General features: G+C 36.7%; 1 protein-coding gene across 1 annotated transcript; it reads right to left on the bottom strand.

Annotated features, from left to right (window-relative positions):
* Positions 1-210: 210 nt before the first annotated feature.
* Positions 211-5051, bottom strand: LOC308692867 (CD209 antigen-like protein A). Its single transcript, XM_081369301.1, has 4 exons — positions 4899-5051; positions 4615-4736; positions 911-1026; positions 211-673 (listed from the first exon to the last, which is right to left on the bottom strand). Exons 1-4 carry the CDS (start codon positions 4996-4998, stop codon positions 544-546), a joined length of 468 nt encoding a protein of 155 aa, XP_081225427.1. The 5' UTR covers positions 4999-5051; the 3' UTR covers positions 211-543.
* Positions 5052-11475: the final 6424 nt, after the last annotated feature.

The following is an 11475-nucleotide window of genomic DNA, read 5'->3' as shown; positions in this document are numbered from 1 at the left end:
TACTCAGTTGTTCTGATTGGTTGTAGGTCTATCCAATTGAGTGCAGAGGCATTTTCCTTCCTGATTCGGTTGAAACACGCCCCAAAATCACAGCTCAATGGAGCAGTATCAGACTCACATTCTGACTAGAATCTGAGTATGACGATGTCAGGCTAATTAAATGTACTTTTACTCAAATAAATTCAGAAAAGAGCTCTTTATATTTTTATTGAAGTAATGTTTTATTGGGTATCTAATCAAGTACATGATTTGTGAGCTTCGCCACCGCTGAACACTTCAGACCAATGACTTGATAACTAACGAAATACATGATAACAAACAGAATGAGAAGGTATTAACATGAACACATCAGAAGTGTGTGCTATCAATATCCAGAATATAAGAACATACAGTAAATTATAAAATGAAACGGACATCGTGAAAGCAGTTTATATATGATTAAATGAGCTTACAGGATTTTAAAAGGCAGGAATCTTAATGACTTTGCAATTTCGTGCCATAAAATAATAAAAGAAAATGCATGACAAGATAAGACGAACCCTTTTATTCACAAAGAACTTTGCTCTGCGCTGAGCATGGGATATCATTCCAGTTTAACAGGTCGAGTTGTGGATTCATCTCAACACAGTCCTCATTTCCACCATTGTTACTCGGCTCACCTTTCCTCCAAAACCTGAATAACATGTATTAGATTTTCAGTTATTCACAACCCCAAATTCATGAGTCAACAATACTCAAGAATAAACTAAAGCAGTACAGAAAGAAGAGTAAAAGAACAGAGATGAAGAGATTTGTTCTCATATTGGAAGTATTGTGTCTTCAGCTGTTTTCTGAAGGTTGTGATAGTCTCTTTTTTAAAATGAGACTGAAAAAATACTGCTTTTTTGTGAATGTTTCAGCACTTACTTACCCTTTATTCAGTTTTGAACCATCCACCCATTTCATGTTGCCCTCACTCTCTGTGTCAGACAAACCAATCCACACAGTCAAACCTATCCTCTCCACGACAAATGAAGATACAACCATCTGTGTGTGAATAAAAACATGACCAGTCAACACTTTGCTCTCACACTGATCTCACCATGTGTCCACCATGAGTTCACAGTGAGCTAAAAGTGTAACTCACAGCGCATTCACTGTGTGCTCATAATATGATCTCAATATGAGCTCATCCCAGCTAGAAATGTTATTGTTCTATCAATGTTTTGAGAGCATTATCTTATTTTCTTGTAATGTTTTCTGTAGATAATTTTAGTTTTGGTTCCAGAATGTTCTCCTAATGGAAGGATAACACTCTCTAAAAACATTTTAAACATGTTTAGTGATAACATTGATAGAACATTATCCCCTAACATTCTTATAAAGTTTTAGCAGGAAGTTTCCCAGCAGACACAGGACTGAACCTCTTAAAAGAGGTTTAGATGTTGAAGTTTGTTTGAAAGTAATAGTTTGGTTTGGTCACAGTTATGGTGATCAGTGTTTGCTTTAGTTGGGCTCTTTGGCCTTGACTATTTGAGTTAGTTTTTCTCTGGTATCAATTTTAAATGAGCATAAAGGTCCTGGATTTATAAAGCATGAGATCTTACAGTATTTTAATTAAAAAAATTATTTGAATATTTAATATAATAAAAACAAAATATGTGTACAATACATTTTTGACCCCTTCAGTGAGACAAACACAAACCTCAAGAATCAGCGTGTGAATCTCAATAACAGTGATATGCTTCATGCTGCATTTTTTTTTGTGTCTACGTGAAACAGAGTCTAGTTCACAGTGTTTAGTTTGTTTTTTATTATTATACAGTTTTTCTTATTTAAATGCTGTTGGATGCCATGCTGTAGAAACATTACTATAATCAATTATATGAAATTAATAACATATATGATGGTCTAGAATAGATCAATTGATCAGAGCACTACATGATGATTATATTTTTATCATTGTAACAGAGTGAAATATTTGTCATCAGAGCACTACATGATGATTATATTTTTATCATTGTAACAGAGTGAAATATTTGTCACAGTTTTCCATATCCAAAAAGGGATATCAATTCCATGTCTAGTAATGCTACGATCCACTAGAGGGCGCTCGTTAGATCACAGGGTTTGTATATAAGCTGAGTGCTTGCCTGAAGAAGTAGTTATGTTGGGTAGAGGGAACATGTTTTTTTATGGCTACCTTGAACTGGTTATTAAAAAAGTCCTAGTTGGTAAACTTTGGGTTTTAAGCTCGACATGTGAGTATATATAAATATTGTCTTCCTTATTATTTTAGAATGTGGGAGGAATGCTTATGTTTGTTTTTTTTTTTTAGAAGGACTTTTCCTTTTTCATCACTTTGTTGCCTTTGGTGAGTTTGGATACATGCCTGAGTTTGGATACATGCAGAGCCATAAAGAGAAAGAGTTGCGACACTCCCATAGACCTCCGTTGTAAATAATGGCGGCGCTTTTAACCGCCCACTTCCGGGATTTGAAGAGCGGGATAGTTCTAAACACTGTCATTTTGGCGTTGGACCCCATTCACTTACATTGCTGCGCGTCGAGTTGTTCCAGAGTTAAGTTGTTGAAATATCGACCTCTTTTGAATTGTCAACTGTCTATTTTGTATCAGAGGCCCTTTGCGATGCTTATACTGGTCTTCATTTGTACATGCACAGCGTAATTATTTATATTTTATGTTAGTTGTTTCAACCAATTTTCAAGCACTGCCTGCTAACTTAGCTAGTTAGCTAGCGCGACTTCGTCAGTTAAGAGTTCGGTAATGAATCGCTGCGACCTTTATAGCAACTTTTATTTTATTTAATTTTTTGGGATATACTAACTTTTCATTATGTTTTATTGTCTTGAGTGAAGCGGCTTGTGAGAACAATGCTGGACCTCTAGGATTGTTATGGCCATCATCAGTCCTGTCTGTTTCATGGATCACCTGCCCCTGATTTTTGCTTTTCTTGTTCACACAAGCACACATTTTTGTTGTCTGTCATTGTTTAATAAAAATTGTTTATTTGAAAACCTTCATTTGTATTAGCAATGCTTAAATTCGTTTTTAATCTGTTATAGTTTTGATAATGTGTATGGCTTAATATTAAAATAATATTCTTAGTCTTAACATGATAATGTTTCACGTTGTGGTCCTGGGGTGGCCACTTTCATCAGAAGAAGTGAGCTAGCTTGAGCGAACTCTGAACGGACCGCCACGGCAGACCTCTTTGCGTGATCACGAAGGTAGGCTAATGGCTGAATCAAAATTTATAAGCAAAATCACGGGAATCAATAGCCTAATACAGCCCAGTTGTGCTAAAATAAATATCATGAGACGTCCATCATCAGATGAATGATATGGAAAAGTTAAGTTAGAGCCGCTAAAGCCAGTGCTACTACCCATGCGAACATGAACACTAAGCTTTTCCCTCCAAAAATATAGCCTAAAACTTGTCTCCAAATGCAAAACTGACATTAACAAAATGCAATAACAGCTGAAAAAGTACTTGAGGTGTGTTTTATTTTATATTTACCGTTCAATAATGCAATCGCTGCTGTCTGTCCCATAGAAGAACATGACAGCCAGCGTATGTTTTAGAACTATTGGGGCTTACATGAACCACGTGACAGCCATAGCGGCGACATCAAAGAGTGTCGCAACTCTTTCTCTCTATGGCTCTGGATACATGCCTAAGGTTGGCTGTGTTCAATCGAACTCTGTTCAGTGTAAATTTGCCCTCTCATTGCATTCCTCTAAGGAGTTTTGTTCATCTGTCAGTCTGAATGGTCTACGCTAAAGCAGAGCAACCTACACCGTAAAATCCCCAGTGTTCAATTAACACTGCTCAGTGTTTCTATGAGTCCACACTCAGAGTGTTATAAGTAACACTGAAGCAAGTTAAGGAGTTTTTTTTTTTTTTTAAAAAAGGAAAGAAAGTTTGCTGAAGTTCATAAATCACTTTATTTGGTTTTAGTGGTAAACCCTCATCTGTGGCTAATCTAAACAGAAAAAAAAATAAAGAAAGGTTACATCATCATTATCAAGTAGCTGACATCATCTGATCACATTTTCTCTTACTGTTCTTGCCATAACAAACAGTTCCAGCAGCCAGAGAAAAACTAACATTAAAATATCGAGTCAAACTTGACCAACTAAAGCAAACACTGATCACCATAATGATGATGGCATCAACCCAAACTATTATTTTCAATTAAGCATCAATATATAAACCACTGTTAATCTCAATAAGGACTTTTGTACACATATGACAGAAGTAAATCTGGTTTGTAATAAGTGAAGCTGGTAATGCGGTTTGTGGAGTTGTTTAATGATGTTGGAGTCTGACGTTAAACAAATGTTTAGACGTCAACCCAATTTTCATTTACAACCAAAATTTGACGTCTGAGTGATGTTGGAGTCCACATCCAATAACATTTCTAGCTAGGATGAGCTCACATGGTGGCCATAATATGTGCACACAGTGAGTGCGCTGTGAGGTTACACTTTTAGCTCACTGTGACTCATATTGTGATCATATGGAGAGATCACTGCGAGATCAACGTGTTGACTGGGGAATAAGTGTGATTCCTCTCATTCATTAACAGACACTCACCCGTACAAACTCACCTGCTTCTCTTCACTCTTGATAATGACCAGATCTCCACCATTATCTCTGCAAAATTGTCTGCTGTCAGACCAGTTCTTACCTCCCATGGTGGTGAAAAACCCACCTAAAGCAATCACAGTTCCTAAAAGAAACACACACACTTTTTAAAACAGCAAAGATAAAGAAAACTAGGAAAATACACTACTGACACTGAAATGGATTTGTATTAACCATGTTTGAAAGCTGTCTTCTCTAGTTGATCACTCAAAGATACAACATTGCTATTTACATCCAGTGTAATTACCACTTATGCAGTATCTAACTTGACCAGCTGCGTTCTTGTAATTCTTCATCTCTTCTCTCTCTGCTGTGATCATGAAGTACTGCAGCATGATGATGATCATTAGAACAAAACAAATCAGCCAGAGACTCACGGTTATCAGCACCAAACATCTGCTTCCTCCTGCCAAACACACACATATCTGTTAATAACAATTCACTTCTTAATCATTGCTTAATGAGCTCATTGTAACAAAAGTGCAGATATAAGGTTATTAGTAAAAACTGTTGAAAAGTGTCCCAGTCACCAGCTGGTGTGCTTAAAGGAGAACTCCAGTCAATTTTAACATTGAGCTCATTTTTTTGTCAATTTGGAGTGCTGTCAATACAGAGAACAATGACAAAAATCGGTGTTGCCTACACCGTGTTATCCTCTTTTTAAAATTTGCACCCTGTTGACTTCAATGGGGCAATATTTAAACCTGCTTTTAGCCTCTTAACATCCTTGATGTTTCATTACAAGTGCACAGGTCATGTGAGTGATTCCTTCAGAGTGAACACGAGTGAATCTGACTGCAGTAGATGTGAAAGATATGGATAAAAATGATGTTATTTAAGCCAGCGCAAATACCTGTATTTACATCCTGTTTTCGGTTGAAATCCAAAGTAATCGATTGTCGAGTTCACGCGCATTGGTTTAGTACCTATGATCATGCGCGTGAACTCGGCAATCGACTACTGTAATTTTCTGCCAGTGCAGTATGATCTTGAACGGAACATTTCTGAAACAGAGAAATTTCTTGGACAGTGTCTCCTCTGATGTGACCCAAGCGGTCACAAGGACAATCACACCAAGATGTAAATACGGAAGCGATACAGGCGTCCAAAAAGGTGTTTATTTTAGCGAATGTGCAAATCAATATGTTTAAGTGCAGATATAAGGTTATTAGTAAAAACTGTTGAAAAGTGTCTCAGTCACCAGCTGGTGTGCTCAAGTTGCCCACTAGAGGGCACTCCTTCTCTGACCTTTGCCACTCAGCCATGAACATCAGTCCCCATAATTCTTTAGTCAGACTCATCATGAATTATTGCATTCACCTGTTTATCATTACATTGTTTGTCTCAGCCTACTTATACCATGTTCTCTCTGTCATTTCTCATCGAGGTTTTGTAGTTGTCACACTGCATGTCTGAGCACTCTCCCTTGTCTCTTGTTTTTGTGGATTGTTTACAAGTGCTTGACCGATTAAGTCTCAAAGCAATCCGTGACAAAAAGATCTGCTAGGTACCAAAACAGCACCAACTCCCCTCTTCAACAATTGAGGCTGGAGTTTCACTGCACTCAAACACTGCTACAATAACCTTGTTCAACATCTTCACTCCAAGATCCGTCCTCCAGTGGTCTCTTCCACTAGTGGCGGCTGCCTGAAATACACACATTTTCCAGCTTACTAATTGGAGCATACCATTTTTAAGATTAACTCTTGCCTCATGTGACCAATAACTATATACACAAGATGATGTGCTCTCTTTAGGGCCACACCCACTCAGCTAAAACAGGAAATATGAAACAGCAAACCCCACATAAATATGGTAAAATTCATAAGAACAGTAAGAACACAGTTAAAATAGCGATGAAAGACAACTTCAAGGTCACTCCATCCCACAAACATTTTCTGTAAAGCTGCTTTAAAACTATATATAACAAATTTAATTTAATTCTTATTAAATAAAAAAAAGTCAACCCTTTGTATGTAAATGAGAGGGCTTTTGAGAGGGCTTTTTTTTAAAGTCTATGTTTTTTTTTTTTTATATGGCAAACATCTGAAATTGCTATTTGTTAAAAATATGCTAACAAGAACATATGCTAAAGGAGCCTGGCTTCTCTCAAGGTTTTTTTTCCTCCATTCTGTCCCTGATGGAGTTTTGGTCGCCTTTTCTGCCTTGTCTTTTGGCTTAGAGTTCTCAACGGGTCGGGTTGGCCCGACAAACCCGATGGGACCCGCGGGTTCGGGTCGAAAATATAAGCAAATGACTCGGGTCGGGTCGGACCTGGGGCTTAATCTTTTCCGCTCAGTGAAAAACAAAACAAACAAAAAATACATTTATTAATCATCGCTGCTGTTCACCGTAAAGAAAGTCTGGCTGCTGCGTGCAACGTGCATCATGGAGAGGGGCGGGGGCAGACCTGATGCTGCGTGCACGCCTTTAGCCTGGAGAGAAGAAGATGGAGTTGGTGAAAAGTAAACTTGCCGCAGGTGAATTCACCATCGCTACTACAGGAGTGGGAAAATCAGAGGTCTGGAAAGTTGTTTGTATTGTTTGTATTGTTAAAAGGCGTGAACATTAAAAGTTGATTTGAATTCCCATCTGCTGGTCATGATAATACGTGTATGAGAGAAAAAAATATATATCGTCGGGCCGCGGGCCGGGTTCGGGCAGATAATTCATGTTGCAGTGTCGGGTTACATCGGGTCCGGGCTTTAAAAGCCACGGGCCGGATCGGATCGTGTTGTAATTTTCAGGCCCGTTGAGAACTCTATTTTGGCTTGCTTAGTCGGTGACATTTAATATAATATTCAACAATATTATTGATCTGCATGCATTGACACCATTATATGAGAACTGAACTGGACGATGACATCACGATATTCTCCAGAGCATATATATATATATATATATATATATATATATATATATATATGAACTAAATATTTTTTACAACTAAGATGAATCATCACTGAATTTACTTAAGCTGGACTGTGAACGCTGTTTTCTTCTGGAAACCACCTTTGTTGTATTATATTTCATGTCATCACTGTAAAGCTGCTTTGAAACAATATGTGTTGTAAAAAGTGCTGTATAAATAAAGCTGACTTGACAACAGGAAAATTATTCTGATAATACATTTCATGTAAATGCAAAACTGTAGACACATTTATCACATAATTAATGAAATTGTCAAATTCCTCATCTCTTCAAACACCATTAGAACTTTCTGCTTACTTTGCTTTTGAGCTTTTCCTTCATCCTCGCTGTGACTCTGTGTTTGAGGTCCAGATGTGTTATTAATATTTCTGAAGGCCTCTGATTCCATGTTGTGCTCTAACTGAACGTCTTGCAGGATGTCTTCACAGAGGAGTTGTGTTTAAATGAAAAGTACATGGTTTTTACACTGTACGTAACACAGGAAAGGGTTTTTAGCTCAGACACAGAAACAACTCATGTACCTCAAAGCAATATCTATATTTTCCCACGTTCATGTTGGCAGCTACAAAAGCAACAAGAGCAATCTTTCACCATCCAAACAGGGTTGTACAGCATAAAACAGGCCTAAATTTACAAAAAGCCCATCCCCACATCAATTGTTTAAAAAGTTTTACGAATCACCACAATATGATTTTGTTTTATTTAAAAAGATTCAGAATAATACAAAGGCAAAAAGGAATCCAAAGGCAAAAATAACATAAATGTATATAAGACTTCACCCAAAATGCGGCCTGAGAAACCACACTCAAACACGCCTTTTATACCCCTCTTGTTCTAGGCCGTCTTTAAGACTATGGGCTGTCATTATAGTTCAGCCATTCCCTCATACTCATACTGGTCCTGAGTTAACATAAGCTTGCATAAGTACATATTAAACTATCTATTTTTCTTCCTCACACTTATTTTATGCAGCACATATATAATAGCTTATCTGGTAAGTTTTCCATTATAGTTGTTGAGACTCTACCCAGTGCTTCACACATTTTTCTCTGCCAGAAGCAGATGTTCACAGTTTCTTTCAAAAATGCATAGGGCATCAATAACTGAAGCACTGTGAAACCACACACACCCACACCCACACATTTTGAAAATGGCAGTTATAACTCATTTACAGCAGCCAAACTAAATCTAAAGTTAAAAATGTAAGGGTCAAGAGCCCAACTAACCCATAAACAATGATCACCATAACGGTAACTTAACATTTGTGATCAGGTGTCTTCAATAATGCTCAATCATCACTCAATCACTTAATTATCTCATTAACTTTATCACTGCTTCAGTGTTACTTATACCACTCTGAGAATGGACTCATATAAACACTGAGCAGTGTTAATTTAACACTGGGGATTTTGCTGTGTAAACAGCTTCTTGTCAAGAAATGCTATATGCAGCAAATACATGACCAAAGGAGGTAAGTGTGTGCTGCAAAAATACAGTACACTACAAAGTTTCTAAATATAAGTTAAAGGTACACACAAAATACATTACATAATTTTGCCTGATCCTGTATCCATGCAATTTATACAACTACATTTGGATTATTAGACAATGTTGAAATAAAGTGAATCTGCAGAGTGTTGCATTCAAAGGCATTTGACACTCAGAAGAAAGAGTTAAAACTCTTCACATGTGCTCGCGCTCATGACTGCTACTGAACATCTGAACACAAAGAAACAAAACAAATAAAAGTACATCGATGGATCTTCTTCTGACTGTTCTCCAAAATATAATCAAATGTATATTTCTGCAAGCATGTTTAAACTGGTTAACTGTCTACGGCAGGCAAAGGCATTCATTTTCAAGTCGAGTTCGCACGCCACTGCGCAACAATAACTTACACACAATACCGCGGGATGGCGGGTGTTCATAAACTGTGAACAATGGTAGCTTTATTTAATGTAAATTAATGTATATGTCCAAAAAACGGGTAATGTCATACTTTCTAGTATCGTGGCGTAATAATCTGTTTGGTTGTAAAATGTATTACCTGAGTGAAATTAAATCGAATATATCGTCCTGACTCCTGTGGAATCATTCATTCACAGACAGCTTACGAAGATGTTCAACTAATAAAGATTTTCATCGCTGGCAAAAATATGATGCATTTGAAGATTTGCTCTGACTTGACTATAGCCTACTGTAGGTCCGCTGCCACTTCATCTAACGCTCTTGATGTGCTTAAATCTTCCTGTTACGACTCCGAGTCCAGTGTGAATTGAAATCACTTCAGATGTTTCAGTGCGTGCAGGGAACTGAACAGAATCAGGAACTGAATCATTCAAACTGATTCGCGAACTGACTTAGACAGATCTGCCAACTTGTTTGATGAAGTCTTTGAACAGAATCGACTCAAAAGAGTGATTCATTTGTGAATTGAGCATCACTCAAGCCCAGAAAAAAAGATACAGCGCGCTTGGAATAAACTACGCATTTAACAACACATATTGCATTAAAATAAAGTAATGAGAGGAACATCGCCCAATGTAACGAAGTAAAAGTACAGTTTTTTCATTAGAAATGTACTCGAGTTAAAGTAAAAAGCACATTCAAATTAGGACTGGGCGATATATATCATGAGATTGTTATGCGCCTCTCATCAGTAAAGCCGGTTCCTTGATTAGTAGTAAATGGCCATCACCTGCTTTCAGATGGAGCAGCATTTACTACACAGCAAAAATTCCAGTGTTAAATTAACACTCAAGAGTGTTAAAGTTAACGAGATAATTAAGTGATTAATTTAGTGATGATTGAGCATTATTGAAGACACCTGATGTTAACAAACAGAATCACTGAAGGAGAAAATCACAAATTGCAAGCCACCGTTATGGTGATCATTGTTTGCTTTAGTTGGGCTCTTGACCCTTATATTATTAACTTTAAATTTTGTTTGTCTGCTGTTATTGATTTATAACAGTCAAATGAACAAAGAAAATTGTGATCTGATAGTGATGTTTATGTTTTGACATAATCATGCTGTGATCTGAAAAATGAAACTTATTGAGATAGTTTGGTTTAACTTGTTAATTACAGCAGCTCTGTGATTCTACAGCATGTGATTATCAGTATTTTTCTTATAATCCAATATATTTAATAAACATTGTTCTGATCAAAACACTTTCAAATGAATTTATTTGGAAAAACAGATATCAACAATCAGCCTGTGAATCTCAACAATGGTGACAATAATAAAGCATGTTGCAGTGGCTGCCACCAATCACAACTCATTAATGGCTCCCATCATGCATTGCGGTATGAATAAATTATGATCTGAATTGTCTATGTAATTTACTTTTCCTAATTGAATATTCTGCTCATCACCATTGTTGAGATGCATTGACTGAATCTTGACGTCTGTGTGTGCCTAAAAGAAAGTTTTTTTTTTAAAACAACTTTTAAGAAATCCTTTATATTATATTTAAAATTCTGGATATTTATGCACAATCACAGTTATGCTGTAAACAACAACAAAAATCAAAAACAAAGTTCAAATGATGATTGTCATAATATAACCAACACCATCAGATCACTTTTTTTTCTTTGTTTATCTGGCAGTTATAACTCAGATACAGCAAACAAACAAAATCTAAAGTAAACATATAAGGGTCAATAGCCCAACTAATGCAAACACCCATCACCATAACGGTGGCTTACAATTTGAGATTTTCTCCTTCAGTGATTCTGCTTGTTAACATCAGGTGTCTTCAATAACGATCAATCATCACTAAATTAATCACTTAATTATCTCATTAACTTCAACACTCTTGAGTGTGGACTCATATACACTCTCAGGAGTGTTAATTTAACACAGGAGTTTTTGCTGTGTACAAAGAGCC

This window comes from Scardinius erythrophthalmus (genome assembly GCF_964197995.2).
Source record: "Scardinius erythrophthalmus genome assembly, chromosome: 1".
Classification (NCBI taxonomy): domain Eukaryota; kingdom Metazoa; phylum Chordata; class Actinopteri; order Cypriniformes; family Leuciscidae; genus Scardinius; species Scardinius erythrophthalmus.
The sequence above is the reverse complement of the archived record's forward strand: the minus strand, read 5'-3'. Positions and strand labels throughout refer to the sequence as shown.

What these genes read in the sequence shown, in the direction of transcription:
- LOC308692867 (XM_081369301.1), bottom strand. Translation starts at nt 4,998, where the DNA reads ATGATCATCATCATGCTGCAGTACTTCATGATCACAGCAGAGAGAGAA. An exon ending in AGTTAGATACTGCATAAGTG is followed by an intron (nt 4,737 to 4,898) that starts GTAATTACACTG and finishes TGTTTCTTTTAG; the next exon opens with GAACTGTGATTGCTTTAGGT. An exon ending in TCAAGAGTGAAGAGAAGCAG is followed by an intron (nt 1,027 to 4,614) that starts GTGAGTTTGTAC and finishes ATTCACACACAG; the next exon opens with ATGGTTGTATCTTCATTTGT.